Below are 21980 nucleotides of genomic sequence, written 5' to 3' on the forward strand. Positions count from 1 at the left end.
CCCATTTTCATCCACTTTTCACCCCTTTTCCCCTCAGATCCCATCCCGAAGCACCTCACACCACACCCTAAGCCCAATTTTGTCCTTAATTCCAGCTTTTCCTCTCAAATTTCCCCCTCTTTCTCCCTCATTCGGCCCTAAGCCGACCCTCCCCACCCTTAAACCCTCCTTAACCCCTAAATTTCAACCATTTTCCCCTAAATTTCAACCCCTCCCCCCCCCGCTTCCCTCCCTGCCCTCAGGATGATCACGTGACGTCACCGCGCCCTTTTGCAGGCGGGATCCCCCCCCTACACACAAGATGGCGGCGGGGCTGCCTTTCTCACTGACTGAACGCAAGCCTCACCCTTTCCCCTCTCCCACCTCACGCTCGAAAAAACCCACAAAACAACCAAAACAACAGCAAGCCGCAAAAAGAGCGCATTCCCAGCGCGAAAACGTGGATCTAAATCAATCAGGCAGCGCGGAGGGCAGCTAAACGCGAAGGACCCCACCCCTTGCGCGGGGTCCTTTTGCGCGGCTAAGCCCCGCCCCTTTCCCTCAGCCGGCCTATAAAGGAGAAGGGGCGTGGCTTGGGCGCCGGTGGGCGGGGCCTGGCGGTGCGTTGCCGCCGCCGCCGACTCGCGCCGCGGCGCGGCTGAGGCCCGGACACCCCCCTTCCCTTCCCCCCCCCCTCCCCCCTCCTCCTCTCCCTCCTCTTCCTCCTCCTCCCCCTTTTTCCTTTTCCCGCCTCAGGTAAGGACACGCCCCCCAAACCCCCCCCTCCTTATCCCCCCCCCCCACCGCTCACCCCCCTCTTATTCCTCCCCCCCCCCCCCATTTTTTATTTCTATCCCCCCCCCCCCCCCCCATCTCCATATACACACACACACAACGCGAAAATGATTCCGGATCCATCCGGGGTTCAAACGCGGTTCCTTATCTATATCTACGGTGGTTGGGGTTGGGGTTGGGTTGGTGTCTTTCCTCTTCTTTACCCCCTTTCTTTTCTATTTCGCTGCTGTGTGTGGGGGGGGGGTTAAGGGGGGGGGGGGTTTGCTTTGCTTTGCTTTGCTGTGTGTTATCCTTAAGGCTTGCTTGGATCGTAGGCCTCGAGCTTTTGGGGTGTGTGTGTGTGGTGGGGGGGGGGGAAGGTAGGCCGCGTTAACTCGCAGCCTTAAGAATTATATCGCCAAAAAAAAAAAAAAGAAAAAAAAGCCGACACCGGAATGACTTAAAAAAAAGCGATTTTAGGGCCGTTCGGTGACGTAGTGTTGAGTTATGGGGGATCCCTGCGAGGCTGGGTTAATGGGGGCCCATTGAGCACAGGGGGGGCCCTGATGGGAACTTGGGGGAGGGAGATTTTCTCACGTGGAAACCAATTTTTCCTCGTGGATCTGGGGTTTGAGGGCTTGTTTAGCTAATATGTCTCTTATTTGGGGTCTTGGTTACTTCATAAATGTGATTTTGGGTCATTTATGGCTGGATTTTCCTCACTGGGAGCCCAGTTTACCCCATAGCTCTCATACTGGGAGTCCAGTTATCCCATAAATGCATTTTTGGGTCATTTATGACAGGATTTTGCTCACATAGGGGCAAATTTACCTCATATATCTCTTATTTGGGGTCTTATTACGTCATAAATGTGATTTTGGGTCATTTATGGCTGGATTTTCCTTACTGGGAGCCCATTTCAGCTCATATGTATCATACTGGGCCTCCCAGTTATCCCATAAATGCATTTTGGGGTCATTTATGCAGGATTTTCCTCACATAGGACCAAATTTACCTCATAGATCTGTTATTTGGGGTCTGATTTATGTCATAAATGTGATTTTGGGTCATTTATGGCTGGATTTTCCTCACTGGGAGCCCAGTTTACCTCATATGTATCACACTGGGCCTCCCAGTTATCCCATAAATGCATTTTTGGGTCATTTATGACAGGATTTTGCTCACATAGGGGCAAATTTACCTCATAGATCTGTTATTTGGGGTCTGATTTACTTCATAAATGTGATTTTGGGTCATTTATGGCTGGATTTTCCTCTCTGGGAGCCCAGTTTACTCCATAGCTCTCATACTGGGACTCCAGTTATCCCATAAATGCATGTTTGGGTCATTTATGACAGGATTTTCCTCACATAGGGGCAAATTTACCTCATAGATCTGTTTTTTGGGGTCTTATTTTCCACATAGATCTGTTATTTGGGGTCTTATTTACTTCATAAATGTGATTTTGGGTCATTTATGGCTGGATTTTCCTTACTGGGAGCCCAGTTTATCTCATATATGTATTACTGTGCCTCCCAGTTATCCCATAAATGCATTTTTGGGTCACTTATGACAGAATTTTGCTCACCTAGGACCAAATTTACCTCATAGATCTGTTATTTGGGGTCTGATTTATGTCATAAATGTGATTTTGGGTCATTTATGGCTGGATTTTCCTCACTGGGAGCCCAGTTTACCTCATATGTATCACACTGGGCCTCCCAGTTATCCCATAAATGCATTTTTGGGTCATTTATGACAGGATTTTGCTCACATAGGGGCAAATTTACCTCATAGATCTGTTATTTGGGGTCTGATTTACTTCATAAATGTGATTTTGGGTCATTTATGGCTGGATTTTCCTCTCTGGGAGCCCAGTTTACCCCATAGCTCTCACACTGGGCCTCCAGTTATCCCATAAATGCATTTTTGGGTCATTTATGACAGGATTTTCCTCACATAGGGGCAAATTTACCTCATAGATCTGTTTTTTGGGGTCTTATTTTCCACATAGATCTGTTATTTGGGGTCTGATTTACGTCATAAATGTGATTTTGGGTCATTTATGGCTGGATTTTCCTTACTGGGAGCCCAGTTTACCTCATATGTATCATACTGGGACTCCAGTTATCCCATAAATGCATGTTTGGGTCATTTATGACAGAATTTTCCTCACATATGACCATATTTACCTCATAGATCTGTTATTTGGGGTCTTATTACGTCATAAATGTGATTTTGGGTCATTTATGGCTGAATTTTCCTTACTGGGAGCCCAGTTTATCTCATATATCTCATACTGGGCCTCCCAGTTATCCCATAAATGCATTTTTGGGTCATTTATGACAGGATTTTCCTCACATAGGGGCAAATTTACCTCATAGATCTGTTTTTTGGGGTCTTATTTTCCACATAGATCTGTTATTTGGGGTCTGATTTACGTCATAAATGTGATTTTGGGTTATTTATGGCTGGATTTTCCTTACTGGGAGCCCAGTTTACCCCATAGCTCTCATACTGGGAGTCCAGTTATCCCATAAATGCATTTTTGGGTCATTTATGACAGGATTTTCCTCACCTAGGCCCAAATTTACCTCATAGATCTGTTATTTGGGGTCTGATTTATGTCATAAATGTGATTTTGGGTCATTTATGGCTGGATTTTCCTTACTGGGAGCCCAGTTTACCTCATATGTATCACACTGGGCCTCCCAGTTATCCCATAAATGCATTTTTGGGTCACTTATGACAGGATTTTCCTCACCTAGGACCAAATTTACCTCATAGATTTGTTATTTGGGGTCTGATTTATGTCATAAATGTGATTTTGGGTCATTTATGGCTGGATTTTCCTTACTGGGAGCCCAGTTTACCCCATAGCTCTCACACTGGGCCTCCCAGTTATCCCATAAATGCATTTTGGGGTCATTTATGACAGGATTTTCCTCTCATAGGGGCAAATCTACCTGATAGATCTGTTATTTGGGGTCTTACTTATGTCATAAATGTGATTTTGGGTCATTTATGGCTGGATTTTCCTTACTGGGAGCCCAGTTTACCCCATAGCTCTCACACTGGGCCTCCCAGTTATCCCATAAATGCATTTTTGGGTCACTTATGACAGGATTTTCCTCACCTAGGCCCAAATTTACCTCATAGATCTGTTATTTGGGGTCTTATTTACGTCATAAATGTGATTTTGTGTCATTTATGGCTGGATTTTCCTCACTGGGAGCCCAGTTTACCTCATATGTATCATACTGGGCCTCCCAGTTACCCCATAAATGCATTTTTGGGTCATTTATGACAGAATTTTCCTCACATATGACCATATTTACCTCATAGATCTGTTATTTGGGGTCTTATTACGTCATAAATGCGATTTTGGGTCATTTATGGCTGGATTTTCCTCACTGGGAGCCCAGTTTATCTCATATATCTCATACTGGGCCTCCCAGTTATCCCATAAATGCATTTTGGGGTCATTTATGACAGGATTTTGCTCACCTAGGCCCAAATTTACCTCATAGATCTGTTATTTGGGGTCTTATTTACGTCATAAATGTGATTTTGGGTCATTTATGGCTGGATTTTCCTCACTGGGAGCCCAGTTTACCTCATATGTATCATACTGGGCCTCCCAGTTATTACATAAATGCATTTTTGGGTCATTTATGACAGAATTTTGCTCACCTAGGACCAAATTTACCTCATAGATCTGTTATTTGGGGTCTGATTTACTTCATAAATGTGATTTTGGGTCATTTATGGCTGGATTTTCCTCACTGGGAGCCCATTTCAGCTCATATGTATCATACTGGGCCTCCCAGTTATCCCATAAATGCATTTTGGGGTCACTTATGACAGGAATTTCCTCACATATGACCATATTTACCTCCTAGATCTGTTATTTGGAGTCTTATTTACTTCATAAATGTGATTTTGGGTCATTTATGGCTGGATTTTCCTTACTGGGAGCCCAGTTTACCTCATATGTATCACACTGGGCCTCCCAGTTATCCCATAAATGCATTTTTGGGTCATTTATGACAGAATTTTCCTCACATATGACCATATTTACCTCATAGATCTGTTATTTGGGGTCTTATTACGTCATAAATGTGATTTTGGGTCATTTATGGCTGGATTTTCCTTACTGGGAGCCCAGTTTACCCCATAGCTCTCACACTGGGCCTCCCAGTTATCCCATAAATGCATTTTGGGGTCATTTATGACAGGATTTTCCTCTCATAGGGGCAAATCTACCTGATAGATCTGTTATTTGGGGTCTTACTTATGTCATAAATGTGATTTTGGGTCATTTATGGCTGGATTTTCCTTACTGGGAGCCCAGTTTACCCCATAGCTCTCACACTGGGCCTCCCAGTTATCCCATAAATGCATTTTTGGGTCACTTATGACAGGATTTTCCTCACCTAGGCCCAAATTTACCTCATAGATCTGTTATTTGGGGTCTTATTTACGTCATAAATGTGATTTTGTGTCATTTATGGCTGGATTTTCCTCACTGGGAGCCCAGTTTACCTCATATGTATCATACTGGGCCTCCCAGTTACCCCATAAATGCATTTTTGGGTCATTTATGACAGAATTTTCCTCACATATGACCATATTTACCTCATAGATCTGTTATTTGGGGTCTTATTACGTCATAAATGCGATTTTGGGTCATTTATGGCTGGATTTTCCTCACTGGGAGCCCAGTTTATCTCATATATCTCATACTGGGCCTCCCAGTTATCCCATAAATGCATTTTGGGGTCATTTATGACAGAATTTTGCTTACCTAGGACCAAATTTACCTCATAGATCTGTTATTTGGGGTTTTATATACGTCATAAATGTGATTTTGGGTCATTTATGGCTGGATTCTCCTTACTGGGAGCCCAGTTTACCTCATATGTATCATACTGGGCCTCCCAGTTACCCCATAAATGCATTTTTGGGTCATTTATAACAGAATTTTCCTCACATATGACCATATTTACCTCATAGATCTGTTATTTGGGGTTTTATATACGTCATAAATGTGATTTTGGGTCATTTATGGCTGGATTCTCCTTACTGGGAGCCCAGTTTACCTCATATGTATCATACTGGGCCTCCAGTTATCCCATAAATGCATTTTTGGGTCATTTATGACAGGATTTTGCTCACCTAGGACCAAATTTACCTCATATATCTCCTATTTGGGGTCTTGGTTACTTCATAATTGTGATTTTGGGTCATTTATGGCTGAATTTTCCTTACTGGGAGTCCAGTTTATCTCATATATGTATTACTGTGCCTCCCAGTTATCCCATAAATGCATTTTTGGGTCACTTATGACAGAATTTTGCTCACCTAGGACCAAATTTACCTCATAGATCTGTTATTTGGGGTCTGATTTATGTCATAAATGTGATTTTGGGTCATTTATGGCTGGATTTTCCTCACTGGGAGCCCAGTTTACCTCATATGTATCACACTGGGCCTCCAGTTATCCCATAAATGCATTTTTGGGTCATTTATGACAGGATTTTCCTCACCTAGGCCCAAATTTACCTCATAGATCTGTTATTTGGGGTCTGATTTACTTCATAAATGTGATTTTGGGTCATTTATGGCTGGATTTTCCTCACTGGGAGCCCAGTTTACCTCATATATCCATTACTGGGCCTCCCAGTTATCCCATAAATGCATTTTTGGGTCACTTATGACAGAATTTTGCTCACCTAGGACCAAATTTACCTCATAGATCTGTTATTTGGGGTCTGATTTATGTCATAAATGTGATTTTGGGTCATTTATGGCTGGATTTTCCTCACTGGGAGCCCAGTTTACCTCATATGTATCACACTGGGCCTCCAGTTATCCCATAAATGCATTTTTGGGTCATTTATGACAGGATTTTCCTCACCTAGGCCCAAATTTACCTCATAGATCTGTTATTTGGGGTCTGATTTACTTCATAAATGTGATTTTGGGTCATTTATGGCTGGATTTTCCTCTCTGGGAGCCCAGTTTACTCCATAGCTCTCATACTGGGACTCCAGTTATCCCATAAATGCATTTTTGGGTCATTTATGACAGGATTTTCCTCACATAGGGGCAAATTTACCTCATAGATCTGTTTTTTGGGGTCTTATTTTCCACATAGATCTGTTATTTGGGGTCTGATTTACGTCATAAATGTGATTTTGGGTCATTTATGGCTGGATTTTCCTTACTGGGAGCCCAGTTTACCTCATATGTATCATACTGGGACTCCAGTTATCCCATAAATGCATGTTTGGGTCATTTATGACAGAATTTTCCTCACATATGACCATATTTACCTCATAGATCTGTTATTTGGGGTCTTATTACGTCATAAATGTGATTTTGGGTCATTTATGGCTGAATTTTCCTCACTGGGAGCCCAGTTTACCTCATATATCTCATACTGGGCCTCCCAGTTACCCCATAAATGCATTTTTGGGTCATTTATGACAGAATTTTCCTCACATAGGACCAAATTTACCTCATAGATCTGTTATTTGGGGTCTGATTTACCTCATAAATGTGATTTTGGGTCATTTATGGCTGGATTTTCCTTACTGGGAGCCCAGTTTACCCCATAGCTCTCACACTGGGCCTCCCAGTTATCCCATAAATGCATTTTGGGGTCATTTATGACAGGATTTTCCTCACATAGGGGCAAATCTACCTGATAGATCTGTTATTTGGGGTCTTACTTATGTCATAAATGTGATTTTGGGTCATTTATGGCTGGATTTTCCTTACTGGGAGCCCAGTTTACCCCATAGCTCTCACACTGGGCCTCCCAGTTATCCCATAAATGCATTTTTGGGTCACTTATGACAGGATTTTCCTCACCTAGGCCCAAATTTACCTCATAGATCTGTTTTTTGGGGTCTTATTTACGTCATAAATGTGATTTTGTGTCATTTATGGCTGGATTTTCCTTACTGGGAGCCCAGTTTACCCCATAGCTCTCATACTGGGCCTCCCAGTTATCCCATAAATGCATTTTTGGGTCATTTATGACAGAATTTTCCTCACGTAGGGGCAAATTTACCTCATAGATCTGTTATTTGGGGTCTGATTTACGTCATAAATGTGATTTTGGGTCATTTATGGCTGAATTTTCCTCACTGGGAGCCCAGTTTATCTCATATATCTCATACTGGGCCTCCCAGTTATCCCATAAATGCATTTTTGGGTCATTTATGACAGAATTTTCCTCACGTATGGGCAAATTTACCTCATAGATCTGTTATTTGGGGTCTGATTTACTTCATAAATGTGATTTTGGGTCATTTATGGCTAAATTTTCCTCACTGGGAGCCCAGTTTACCCCATAGCTCTCATACTGGGACTCCAGTTATCCCATAAATGCATGTTTGGGTCATTTATGACAGAATTTTCCTCACATATGACCATATTTACCTCATAGATCTGTTATTTGGGGTCTTATTACGTCATAAATGTGATTTTGGGTCATTTATGGCTGAATTTTCCTTACTGGGAGCCCAGTTTATCTCATATATCTCATACTGGGCCTCCCAGTTATCCCATAAATGCATTTTTGGGTCATTTATGACAGAATTTTCCTCACGTAGGGGCAAATTTACCTCATAGATCTGTTATTTGGGGTCTGATTTACGTCATAAATGTGATTTTGGGTCATTTATGGCTGAATTTTCCTCACTGGGAGCCCAGTTTATCTCATATATCTCATACTGGGCCTCCCAGTTACCCCATAAATGCATTTTTGGGTCATTTATGATAGGATTTTGCTCACCTAGGCCCAAATTTACCTCATAGATCTGTTATTTGGGGTCTGATTTATGTCATAAATGTGATTTTGGGTCATTTATGGCTGGATTCTCCTCACTGGGAGCCCAGTTTACCCCATAGCTCTCATACTGGGACTCCAGTTATCCCATAAATGCATTTTTGGGTCATTTATGACAGGATTTTGCTCACATAGGACCAAATTTACCTCATAGAACTGTTATTTGGGGTCTTATTTACGTCATAAATGTGATTTTGGGTCATTTATGGCTGAATTTTCCTCACTGGGAGCCCAGTTTACCTCATATATCTCATACTGGGCCTCCCAGTTACCCCATAAATGCATTTTTGGGTCATTTATGACAGAATTTTCCTCACATAGGACCAAATTTACCTCATAGATCTGTTATTTGGGGTCTTATTTACTTCATAAATGTGATTTTGGGTTATTTATGGCTGGATTTTCCTTACTGGGAGCCCAGTTTACCCCATAGCTCTCATACTGGGAGTCCAGTTATCCCATAAATGCATGTTTGGGTCATTTATGACAGAATTTTCCTCACATATGACCATATTTACCTCATAGATCTGTTATTTGGGGTCTTAGTTACTTCATAAATGTGATTTTGGGTCATTTATGGCTGGATTTTCCTCACTGGGAGCCCAGTTTACCTCATATGTATCATACTGGGCCTCCCAGTTACCCCATAAATGCATTTTTGGGTCATTTATAACAGAATTTTCCTCACATATGACCATATTTACCTCATAGATCTGTTATTTGGGGTCTTATTACGTCATAAATGTGATTTTGGGTCATTTATGGCTGAATTTTCCTCACTGGGAGCCCAGTTTATCTCATATATCTCATACTGGGCCTCCCAGTTACCCCATAAATGCATTTTTGGGTCATTTATGATAGGATTTTGCTCACCTAGGCCCAAATTTACCTCATAGATCTGTTATTTGGGGTCTTATTTTCCACATAGATCTGTTATTTGGGGTCTGATTTACGTCATAAATGTGATTTTGGGTTATTTATGGCTGGATTTTCCTTACTGGGAGCCCAGTTTACCCCATAGCTCTCATACTGGGAGTCCAGTTATCCCATAAATGCATTTTTGGGTCATTTATGACAGGATTTTCCTCACCTAGGCCCAAATTTACCTCATAGATCTGTTATTTGGGGTCTGATTTATGTCATAAATGTGATTTTGGGTCATTTATGGCTGGATTTTCCTTACTGGGAGCCCAGTTTACCTCATATGTATCACACTGGGCCTCCCAGTTATCCCATAAATGCATTTTTGGGTCACTTATGACAGGATTTTCCTCACCTAGGACCAAATTTACCTCATAGATTTGTTATTTGGGGTCTGATTTATGTCATAAATGTGATTTTGGGTCATTTATGGCTGGATTTTCCTTACTGGGAGCCCAGTTTACCCCATAGCTCTCACACTGGGCCTCCCAGTTATCCCATAAATGCATTTTGGGGTCATTTATGACAGGATTTTCCTCTCATAGGGGCAAATCTACCTGATAGATCTGTTATTTGGGGTCTTACTTATGTCATAAATGTGATTTTGGGTCATTTATGGCTGGATTTTCCTTACTGGGAGCCCAGTTTACCCCATAGCTCTCACACTGGGCCTCCCAGTTATCCCATAAATGCATTTTTGGGTCACTTATGACAGGATTTTCCTCACCTAGGCCCAAATTTACCTCATAGATCTGTTATTTGGGGTCTTATTTACGTCATAAATGTGATTTTGTGTCATTTATGGCTGGATTTTCCTCACTGGGAGCCCAGTTTACCTCATATGTATCATACTGGGCCTCCCAGTTACCCCATAAATGCATTTTTGGGTCATTTATGACAGAATTTTCCTCACATATGACCATATTTACCTCATAGATCTGTTATTTGGGGTCTTATTACGTCATAAATGCGATTTTGGGTCATTTATGGCTGGATTTTCCTCACTGGGAGCCCAGTTTATCTCATATATCTCATACTGGGCCTCCCAGTTATCCCATAAATGCATTTTGGGGTCATTTATGACAGGATTTTGCTCACCTAGGCCCAAATTTACCTCATAGATCTGTTATTTGGGGTCTTATTTACGTCATAAATGTGATTTTGGGTCATTTATGGCTGGATTTTCCTCACTGGGAGCCCAGTTTACCTCATATGTATCATACTGGGCCTCCCAGTTATTACATAAATGCATTTTTGGGTCATTTATGACAGAATTTTGCTCACCTAGGACCAAATTTACCTCATAGATCTGTTATTTGGGGTCTGATTTACTTCATAAATGTGATTTTGGGTCATTTATGGCTGGATTTTCCTCACTGGGAGCCCATTTCAGCTCATATGTATCATACTGGGCCTCCCAGTTATCCCATAAATGCATTTTGGGGTCACTTATGACAGGAATTTCCTCACATATGACCATATTTACCTCCTAGATCTGTTATTTGGAGTCTTATTTACTTCATAAATGTGATTTTGGGTCATTTATGGCTGGATTTTCCTTACTGGGAGCCCAGTTTACCTCATATGTATCACACTGGGCCTCCCAGTTATCCCATAAATGCATTTTTGGGTCATTTATGACAGAATTTTCCTCACATATGACCATATTTACCTCATAGATCTGTTATTTGGGGTCTTATTACGTCATAAATGTGATTTTGGGTCATTTATGGCTGGATTTTCCTTACTGGGAGCCCAGTTTACCCCATAGCTCTCACACTGGGCCTCCCAGTTATCCCATAAATGCATTTTGGGGTCATTTATGACAGGATTTTCCTCTCATAGGGGCAAATCTACCTGATAGATCTGTTATTTGGGGTCTTACTTATGTCATAAATGTGATTTTGGGTCATTTATGGCTGGATTTTCCTTACTGGGAGCCCAGTTTACCCCATAGCTCTCACACTGGGCCTCCCAGTTATCCCATAAATGCATTTTTGGGTCACTTATGACAGGATTTTCCTCACCTAGGCCCAAATTTACCTCATAGATCTGTTATTTGGGGTCTTATTTACGTCATAAATGTGATTTTGTGTCATTTATGGCTGGATTTTCCTCACTGGGAGCCCAGTTTACCTCATATGTATCATACTGGGCCTCCCAGTTACCCCATAAATGCATTTTTGGGTCATTTATGACAGAATTTTCCTCACATATGACCATATTTACCTCATAGATCTGTTATTTGGGGTCTTATTACGTCATAAATGCGATTTTGGGTCATTTATGGCTGGATTTTCCTCACTGGGAGCCCAGTTTATCTCATATATCTCATACTGGGCCTCCCAGTTATCCCATAAATGCATTTTGGGGTCATTTATGACAGAATTTTGCTTACCTAGGACCAAATTTACCTCATAGATCTGTTATTTGGGGTTTTATATACGTCATAAATGTGATTTTGGGTCATTTATGGCTGGATTCTCCTTACTGGGAGCCCAGTTTACCTCATATGTATCATACTGGGCCTCCCAGTTACCCCATAAATGCATTTTTGGGTCATTTATAACAGAATTTTCCTCACATATGACCATATTTACCTCATAGATCTGTTATTTGGGGTTTTATATACGTCATAAATGTGATTTTGGGTCATTTATGGCTGGATTCTCCTTACTGGGAGCCCAGTTTACCTCATATGTATCATACTGGGCCTCCAGTTATCCCATAAATGCATTTTTGGGTCATTTATGACAGGATTTTGCTCACCTAGGACCAAATTTACCTCATATATCTCCTATTTGGGGTCTTGGTTACTTCATAATTGTGATTTTGGGTCATTTATGGCTGAATTTTCCTTACTGGGAGTCCAGTTTATCTCATATATGTATTACTGTGCCTCCCAGTTATCCCATAAATGCATTTTTGGGTCACTTATGACAGAATTTTGCTCACCTAGGACCAAATTTACCTCATAGATCTGTTATTTGGGGTCTGATTTATGTCATAAATGTGATTTTGGGTCATTTATGGCTGGATTTTCCTCACTGGGAGCCCAGTTTACCTCATATGTATCACACTGGGCCTCCAGTTATCCCATAAATGCATTTTTGGGTCATTTATGACAGGATTTTCCTCACCTAGGCCCAAATTTACCTCATAGATCTGTTATTTGGGGTCTGATTTACTTCATAAATGTGATTTTGGGTCATTTATGGCTGGATTTTCCTCACTGGGAGCCCAGTTTACCTCATATATCCATTACTGGGCCTCCCAGTTATCCCATAAATGCATTTTTGGGTCACTTATGACAGAATTTTGCTCACCTAGGACCAAATTTACCTCATAGATCTGTTATTTGGGGTCTGATTTATGTCATAAATGTGATTTTGGGTCATTTATGGCTGGATTTTCCTCACTGGGAGCCCAGTTTACCTCATATGTATCACACTGGGCCTCCAGTTATCCCATAAATGCATTTTTGGGTCATTTATGACAGGATTTTCCTCACCTAGGCCCAAATTTACCTCATAGATCTGTTATTTGGGGTCTGATTTACTTCATAAATGTGATTTTGGGTCATTTATGGCTGGATTTTCCTCTCTGGGAGCCCAGTTTACTCCATAGCTCTCATACTGGGACTCCAGTTATCCCATAAATGCATTTTTGGGTCATTTATGACAGGATTTTCCTCACATAGGGGCAAATTTACCTCATAGATCTGTTTTTTGGGGTCTTATTTTCCACATAGATCTGTTATTTGGGGTCTGATTTACGTCATAAATGTGATTTTGGGTCATTTATGGCTGGATTTTCCTTACTGGGAGCCCAGTTTACCTCATATGTATCATACTGGGACTCCAGTTATCCCATAAATGCATGTTTGGGTCATTTATGACAGAATTTTCCTCACATATGACCATATTTACCTCATAGATCTGTTATTTGGGGTCTTATTACGTCATAAATGTGATTTTGGGTCATTTATGGCTGAATTTTCCTCACTGGGAGCCCAGTTTACCTCATATATCTCATACTGGGCCTCCCAGTTACCCCATAAATGCATTTTTGGGTCATTTATGACAGAATTTTCCTCACATAGGACCAAATTTACCTCATAGATCTGTTATTTGGGGTCTGATTTACCTCATAAATGTGATTTTGGGTCATTTATGGCTGGATTTTCCTTACTGGGAGCCCAGTTTACCCCATAGCTCTCACACTGGGCCTCCCAGTTATCCCATAAATGCATTTTGGGGTCATTTATGACAGGATTTTCCTCACATAGGGGCAAATCTACCTGATAGATCTGTTATTTGGGGTCTTACTTATGTCATAAATGTGATTTTGGGTCATTTATGGCTGGATTTTCCTTACTGGGAGCCCAGTTTACCCCATAGCTCTCACACTGGGCCTCCCAGTTATCCCATAAATGCATTTTTGGGTCACTTATGACAGGATTTTCCTCACCTAGGCCCAAATTTACCTCATAGATCTGTTTTTTGGGGTCTTATTTACGTCATAAATGTGATTTTGTGTCATTTATGGCTGGATTTTCCTTACTGGGAGCCCAGTTTACCCCATAGCTCTCATACTGGGCCTCCCAGTTATCCCATAAATGCATTTTTGGGTCATTTATGACAGAATTTTCCTCACGTAGGGGCAAATTTACCTCATAGATCTGTTATTTGGGGTCTGATTTACGTCATAAATGTGATTTTGGGTCATTTATGGCTGAATTTTCCTCACTGGGAGCCCAGTTTATCTCATATATCTCATACTGGGCCTCCCAGTTATCCCATAAATGCATTTTTGGGTCATTTATGACAGAATTTTCCTCACGTATGGGCAAATTTACCTCATAGATCTGTTATTTGGGGTCTGATTTACTTCATAAATGTGATTTTGGGTCATTTATGGCTAAATTTTCCTCACTGGGAGCCCAGTTTACCCCATAGCTCTCATACTGGGACTCCAGTTATCCCATAAATGCATGTTTGGGTCATTTATGACAGAATTTTCCTCACATATGACCATATTTACCTCATAGATCTGTTATTTGGGGTCTTATTACGTCATAAATGTGATTTTGGGTCATTTATGGCTGAATTTTCCTTACTGGGAGCCCAGTTTATCTCATATATCTCATACTGGGCCTCCCAGTTATCCCATAAATGCATTTTTGGGTCATTTATGACAGAATTTTCCTCACGTAGGGGCAAATTTACCTCATAGATCTGTTATTTGGGGTCTGATTTACGTCATAAATGTGATTTTGGGTCATTTATGGCTGAATTTTCCTCACTGGGAGCCCAGTTTATCTCATATATCTCATACTGGGCCTCCCAGTTACCCCATAAATGCATTTTTGGGTCATTTATGATAGGATTTTGCTCACCTAGGCCCAAATTTACCTCATAGATCTGTTATTTGGGGTCTGATTTATGTCATAAATGTGATTTTGGGTCATTTATGGCTGGATTCTCCTCACTGGGAGCCCAGTTTACCCCATAGCTCTCATACTGGGACTCCAGTTATCCCATAAATGCATTTTTGGGTCATTTATGACAGGATTTTGCTCACATAGGACCAAATTTACCTCATAGAACTGTTATTTGGGGTCTTATTTACGTCATAAATGTGATTTTGGGTCATTTATGGCTGAATTTTCCTCACTGGGAGCCCAGTTTACCTCATATATCTCATACTGGGCCTCCCAGTTACCCCATAAATGCATTTTTGGGTCATTTATGACAGAATTTTCCTCACATAGGACCAAATTTACCTCATAGATCTGTTATTTGGGGTCTTATTTACTTCATAAATGTGATTTTGGGTTATTTATGGCTGGATTTTCCTTACTGGGAGCCCAGTTTACCCCATAGCTCTCATACTGGGAGTCCAGTTATCCCATAAATGCATGTTTGGGTCATTTATGACAGAATTTTCCTCACATATGACCATATTTACCTCATAGATCTGTTATTTGGGGTCTTAGTTACTTCATAAATGTGATTTTGGGTCATTTATGGCTGGATTTTCCTCACTGGGAGCCCAGTTTACCTCATATGTATCATACTGGGCCTCCCAGTTACCCCATAAATGCATTTTTGGGTCATTTATAACAGAATTTTCCTCACATATGACCATATTTACCTCATAGATCTGTTATTTGGGGTCTTATTACGTCATAAATGTGATTTTGGGTCATTTATGGCTGAATTTTCCTCACTGGGAGCCCAGTTTATCTCATATATCTCATACTGGGCCTCCCAGTTACCCCATAAATGCATTTTTGGGTCATTTATGATAGGATTTTGCTCACCTAGGCCCAAATTTACCTCATAGATCTGTTATTTGGGGTCTGATTTACTTCATAAATGTGATTTTGGGTCATTTATGGCTGGATTTTCCTTACTGGGAGCCCAGTTTACCCCATAGCTCTCACACTGGGCCTCCCAGTTATCCCATAAATGCATTTTGGGGTCATTTATGACAGGATTTTCCTCACATAGGGGCAAATCTACCTGATAGATCTGTTATTTGGGGTCTTACTTATGTCATAAATGTGATTTTGGGTCATTTATGGCTGGATTTTCCTTACTGGGAGCCCAGTTTACCCCATAGCTCTCACACTGGGCCTCCCAGTTATCCCATAAATGCATTTTTGGGTCACTTATGACAGGATTTTCCTCACCTAGGCCCAAATTTACCTCATAGATCTGTTATTTGGGGTCTTATTTACGTCATAAATGTGATTTTGGGTCATTTATGGCTGGATTTTCCTTACTGGGAGCCCAGTTTACCCCATAGCTCTCATACTGGGCCTCCCAGTTATCCCATAAATGCATTTTGGGGTCATTTATGACAGAATTTTCCTCACATATGACCATATTTACCTCATAGATCTGTTATTTGGGGTCTTATTACGTCATAAATGTGATTTTAGGTCATTTATGGCTGGATTTTCCTCACTGGGAGCCCAGTTTACCTCATATGTATCATACTGGGACTCCAGTTATCCCATAAATGCATTTTTGGGTCACTTATGACAGGATTTTCCTCACGTAGGGGCAAATTTACCTCATACATCTTTTATTTGGGGTCTGATTTATGTCATAAATGTGATTTTGGGTCATTTATGGCTGGATTTTCCTTACTGGGAGCCCATTTCAGCTCATATGTATCATACTGGTCCTCCCAGTTATCCCATAAATGCATTTTTGGGTCATTTATGACAGGATTTTGCTCACATAGGGGCAAATTTACCTCATAGATCTGTTATTTGGGGTCTGATTTATGTCATAAATGTGATTTTGGGTCATTTAGGGCTGGATTTTCCTCACTGGGAGCCCAGTTTATCTCATATATCTCATACTGGGCCTCCCAGTTATCCTATAAATGCATTTTTGGGTCATTTATGACAGGATTTTGCTCACCTAGGACCAAATTTACCTCATAGATCTATTATTTGGGGTCTTATTTACCTCATAAATGTGATTTTGGGTCATTTATGGCTGGATTTTCCTCACTGGGAGCCCAGTTTACCTCATATGTATCATACTGGGCCTCCCAGTTACCCCATAAATGCATTTTGGGGTCATTTATGACAGGATTTTCCTCACCTAGGCCCAAATTTACCTCATAGATCTGTTATTTGGGGTCTTATTTACCTCATAAATGTGATTTTTAGGTCATTTATGGCTGAATTTTCCTCACTGGGAGCCCAGTTTACCCCATAGCTCTCATACTGGGGCTCCCAGTTACCCCATAGATCAGTTACTGTTGCTCCCAGTTCCCCCATTTTCCTCTTACTGGGAGAATCCTATTGCTGAGAATTTGGGGTTTCTTATAGGACGGAGCCCAGTTTACCCCATAGCTCTCATACTGGGGCTCCCAGTTACCCCATAGATCTGTTACTGTTGCTCCCAGTTCCCCCATTTTCTTCTTACTGGGAGAATCCTATTGCTGAGAATTTGGGGTTTCTTATAGGGTGGAGGGTCCTAAAACGATTTGTCCCTGTATTATTGGGGTTCCTATGGGGTTGGGAGTCCATATATGATTGAGGGCCTTTCTATAGGGTCTGGTAGATCCCCAGAGGATTGTAGGATTTTCTATGGGGTTTTAGGGGTCCCCTATAGGTTACCAGCATTCAATGGGGGATCCCTATCGGATTTTGGGGAACCCTATAAGGTCGTGGGGTCCTTATAGGGTTGTGGGAGCAGTATGGGGTGATGCTTATGAAGGTGAGGGATCTCTGTAGGATTATGGGGGTCCCTATCAGATTTGGGGGTTCCCATGTGGCATTTTTAGTCCTTATAGGGTTTGGGGAACCTTATAGGGTCGGGGGTTCACACAGAATCAAGGGAGTCCTTATAGGGTTTGGGGATCCCCTGAGGATTGAGGGATCCCTGTAGGGTTTGGGGATCCTTATAGGGTTATTGGGGGGGTCTTTATAGGGTTTCAATATCCCTATGGGGTTGGGGGGGGGTTTATAGGGAGTTGAGGGAGAACCTATAGGGTTTGTGGGCATCCTTATAGGGTTTGGGGATCCTTATAGGGTTTGGGGGGTTCTTATAGGGTTTGGGGATCCTTCTGGGGCTTGGGGGGTTCACACAGAATCAATGTAGTCCCTGTGGGATATGGGGGATCCTTATAGGATTTGGAGGGTCCTTATGGCATTGGAGGGATCTTATAGGGTTTCGATATCCCTATGGGGTTGGGGGGGGCTTACAGAGAGTTGAGGGAGATCCTATGGGATGTGGGGGGTCCCTATAGGATTTAAGGGATCCCTCTAAGGTGTGGGGGTCCCTGTAGGATTGAGGGATCCCTATAGGATTTAAGGGATCCCTATAGGATTTGGGATCCATATGGAATTGGGGGGGGTCCCTATATGGTGGGGGAATCCCTATAGGGTTTAAGGGATTCCTGTAGGGTTTGCGGATTCTTATAGGATTTAAGAGGATCCCTTTGGGGTTTGGAGATGCCTTTAGGGCCTGGGAATCCCTATAGAATTTAAAGGATCCCAGTGGGGTTTGGGGGTCCCTGTAGGATTTAAGGGATCCCTATAGGATTGAAAGGATCCCAGTGGGGCTTGGGGATCCCTATAGGGTGTGGGGATCCCAGTAGGATTTAGGGGATTCCTGTAGGATTTAAAAGATCCCAGTGGGGTGTGGGGATCCCTGTAGGATTTAGGGGTTTCCTATAGGATTTAAAGGATCCCAGTGGGGTTTGGGGATCCCTATAGGATTTAGGGGACTCCTATAGGATTTGAAGGATCCCTGTGGGGTTTGAAGGATCCCTGTGGGGTTTGGGGGGGTCCCTGTAGGGTTTGGGGATCCTTATGGGGTCAAGTGGGTCCCTGTAGGTTTTGGTGATTTCTGTGGGGTTCTTATAGGATCTTTTAGATTGCGGGCGTCCGCATAGGATTGGGGGAACCCTATAGGACTTTGGCGGTTGCTGTAGGATTATAGGAGATCCCTATAGGGTTCTGGGGGGGAAGAGGGGGGGTGGGGGGGAGAGGGGGGGTGGGGGGGCATGGGGGTCCCCTCCACATTTTAAGGTCAAATCCCTGCAATTTGGGGCCTTCACCCTTTGGCTCTGTCTCCCCACAGGTCTGCAGCCGCCCCAAAATCTCATCGCTGCTGCCGCCGCCGTCCCAAAACCGGGGGGAACCCCCCCCCTTCCCCCCCCCCCCCAAAAAAAGCAGTGGGGACCCCTTCCCCCCCCCCCCTTTAGGGGGTGGGAAGCCCCCACCCCCAAAATGGCCGATCCGATCATGGACCTTTTCGACGACCCCAATCTTTTCGGGTTGGACCCGTTGACCGACGAACCCCAGGACCCTATAGAAGAAGCTTTGGGTTTAGCGGGGGGGCTGGACCCCCCCCCACCCGAAGCACCTCCCCCTCCCCAAGCCCCCCCCAACGACCCTCCGGCTCCTCCTCAACCTCCCCCCCAGGAACAGGAGGTGTTGAGTCAAGGGAATCCATTCATGGGGGTCTCAGCCCCACCCCAAACCGGGGGGGCCCCAAAAATCGTCATCCTCAAAGCTCCCCCTACGACGGGAGGACCGCCTTTAACCCCTATCGCTTCTCAACCCCAAAATCCTCCCAACCCCCCCGGGGGGGCCAACGGGGGTAAAGTGACATTCGCTAAAGTTTTAACGGCCCCCCCTTTACGTCCAGGAGTTTCCATCGTCCCTACAACTCCGGGATCTGGTGGGGGGGGGGTGGGGGGGCCACCCGGTGGGACCCCCAACCCTGGGACGGTGCAGAGGTTGGTGACGCCTGGGAGGCCGGTGAAGCAATTAGTGCTGCAGCCCGTTAAGGCGGGGGGGGGGGCCGGGACCCCCCTCAAACCAGCCGTCACGCTCACCTCGGCCCCTGCGCAGGTGAGAATTTGGGGGGGGGGGATGGGGGGGGGAATAGGGGGGGGGGGACGGAAAAGGGGCCGTGGGGGGGGGGGGAATGGGGTGTTGGGGGGGGTAGGGGGGTGGGGGGGGAAATGGGGTGGGGGGGGAAATGGGGTGGGGGGGATAGGGGAGTGGGGAGGGGGAAATGGGGTATTGGTGGGGGGGGTGGGGGGGGGGAAATGGGGTGGGGGGGGTAGGGGGGGGAAAATGGGGTGGGGGGGGTAGGGGGGTGGGGGGGGGGAATGGGGTATTGGTGGGGGAAATGGGGTGGGGGGGGTAGGGGGGTGGGGAGGGGGAAATGGGGTGGGGGGGGAAATGGGGTATTGGTGGGGGGGGAATGGGGTATTGGTGGGGGGGTGGGGGGGGAAATGGGGTATTGGTGGGGGGGTGGGGGGGGAAATGGGGTGGGGGGGGAAGTGGGGGGGGAAATGGGGTGGGGGGGTAGGGGGGTGGGGAGGGGGGAATGGGTTGGGGGGGGTAGGGGGGTGGGGAGGGAAATGGGGTATTGGTGGGGGGGGTAGGGGGGTGGGGAGGGAAATGGGGTATTGGTGGGGGGGGGGAAATGGGGTGGGGGGAAAATGGGGTGGGGGGGGTAGGGGGGTGGGGGGGGAAATGGGGTGGGGAGGGAAATGGGGTGGGGAGGGAAATGGGGTATTGGTGGGGGAAATGGGGTGGGGAGGGCGGGGGGGAATGGGGCAGTGGGGGAGGAAATGGGGTATGGGGGGGTATGGGGTGTGGGGGTAGAAATGGTTATGGGGGGGTAAGGGGGAGGGAATGGGGTATTGGTGGGGGGGTTGGGGCAGTGGGGGGGGAAATGGGGTATTGGTGGGGGGGGTAAGGGAGGGGGAATGGGGTATTGGTGGGGGGGGTAAAGGGGGTGGGGGGGGAATGGGGTATTGGGGGGGGTAGGAGGGGGGTGGGGGGGAAATGGGGTGGTGGGGGTAAGGGGGTGTTGGGGGGGGTAAGGGGGTGTGGGGGGGGGAAATGGGTTATGGGGGGGTATGGGGGGGAAATGGGGTATTGGTGGGGGGGTTGGGGCTGTGGGGGGGGGAATGGGGTGGTGGGGGGGCGAAATGGGGTATGGGGGGGGAAATGGAGTGGTGGGGGTGGTAAGGGGGGTGGGGGGGGAAATGGGGCAGTGGGTGGGGTAAGGGGGATGGGGGGGGGAAACGGGGGGGAATGGGTCATTGGGGGGGAATGGGGTATTGGTGGGGGGAGTGAGGGGGGGCGAGGGGGGAAATGGGGTATTGGGGGGGGTGGGGGGTGAAAATGGGGTCTGGAGGGGTTTGGGTTTGAGGTGGGGGGGTGAGGGTGGGGGAAATGGGATTGTGGGGGGGATGGAGGGGAAATTGGGGCAGTGGGGGGAAATGGGGTCTTGGGGGGGGTTGGGTTTGAGGGGCACGGGGGGAAATGGGGTTGTGGGGGAGGAAATGGGTGGTTGGGGAGGGCTGGGGGGTTGTGGGGGGGGGTCTTGGGGGCGGTGGTTGTGGGGTTTGGGGGTTGTGGGGATGGGGGGTCAATTGGGTTGTGGGGGGTGTGGGGAGGGGGATTGTGGGATGGGGGGCAAAGGGGGGGGTTTGGGGGTTTTTGGGTGTGGGGGTCGTGGAGAAGGGGGATTGGGGGGGTCGTTGGGTTGTGGGCTTGCTGTGAGGGGATTTTTGGGGGGGTCATTGGAATGGGGGGGTCTTTGGGGTCTTTTGGGATTGGGAGGGTCGTTGGGTTGTGGGATTGCTGTGGGGGGGGTCTTTGGGATGGGGGGGTCTTTGGGATGGGGGGGGTCTTTGGGATGGGGGTTGAGGGGATGGGGGGGATCATTGGGTTGGAATTGTTGGGGGGGTCTTTGGGCTTTTGGGGCTGAGTTGGGGTCTTTGGGCATTTGGGTGGTGGGGGTTTGGGGTCTGTGGGGTGTTTGGGGTTGCGGTCTTTAGGGTCTTTGGGGCTGCAGCCTTTGGGGAGGTCTACAGGGTTGGGGTCTTTGGGTTTTGGGGTCATTGGGATTGGGGTTCTGCAGGGTCTTTGGAGTTTGGGATTGGG

At 45.2% G+C, this 21980-nt stretch overlaps 1 protein-coding gene and 1 long non-coding RNA gene across 2 annotated transcripts in view; both read left to right on the forward strand.

Moving 5' to 3' along the window:
- Window positions 1–848: 848 nt before the first annotated feature.
- On the forward strand, window positions 849–19229 carry LOC149913298 (uncharacterized). The gene is made up of 2 exons (XR_016461329.1): window positions 849–953; window positions 19150–19229. It is a non-coding gene; the product is annotated as an uncharacterized LOC149913298 (long non-coding RNA).
- Window positions 19230–19252: 23 nt separating this feature from the next.
- The window catches only part of CHD8 (chromodomain helicase DNA binding protein 8), an 86978-nt gene continuing 84250 nt past the window's right edge, over window positions 19253–21980 (forward strand). The window contains exon 1 of the mRNA XM_090130109.1: window positions 19253–19925. Coding sequence (XP_089986235.1) covers window positions 19299–19925 — 627 coding nt within the window. The 5' untranslated portion in view covers window positions 19253–19298. The remainder of the gene's footprint in view (window positions 19926–21980) is intronic.

The sequence above is a fragment of the Phasianus colchicus genome, chromosome 39 (genome assembly GCF_987193195.1).
Source record: "Phasianus colchicus chromosome 39, bPhaCol1.hap1.1, whole genome shotgun sequence".
NCBI classification, from domain to species: domain Eukaryota; kingdom Metazoa; phylum Chordata; class Aves; order Galliformes; family Phasianidae; genus Phasianus; species Phasianus colchicus.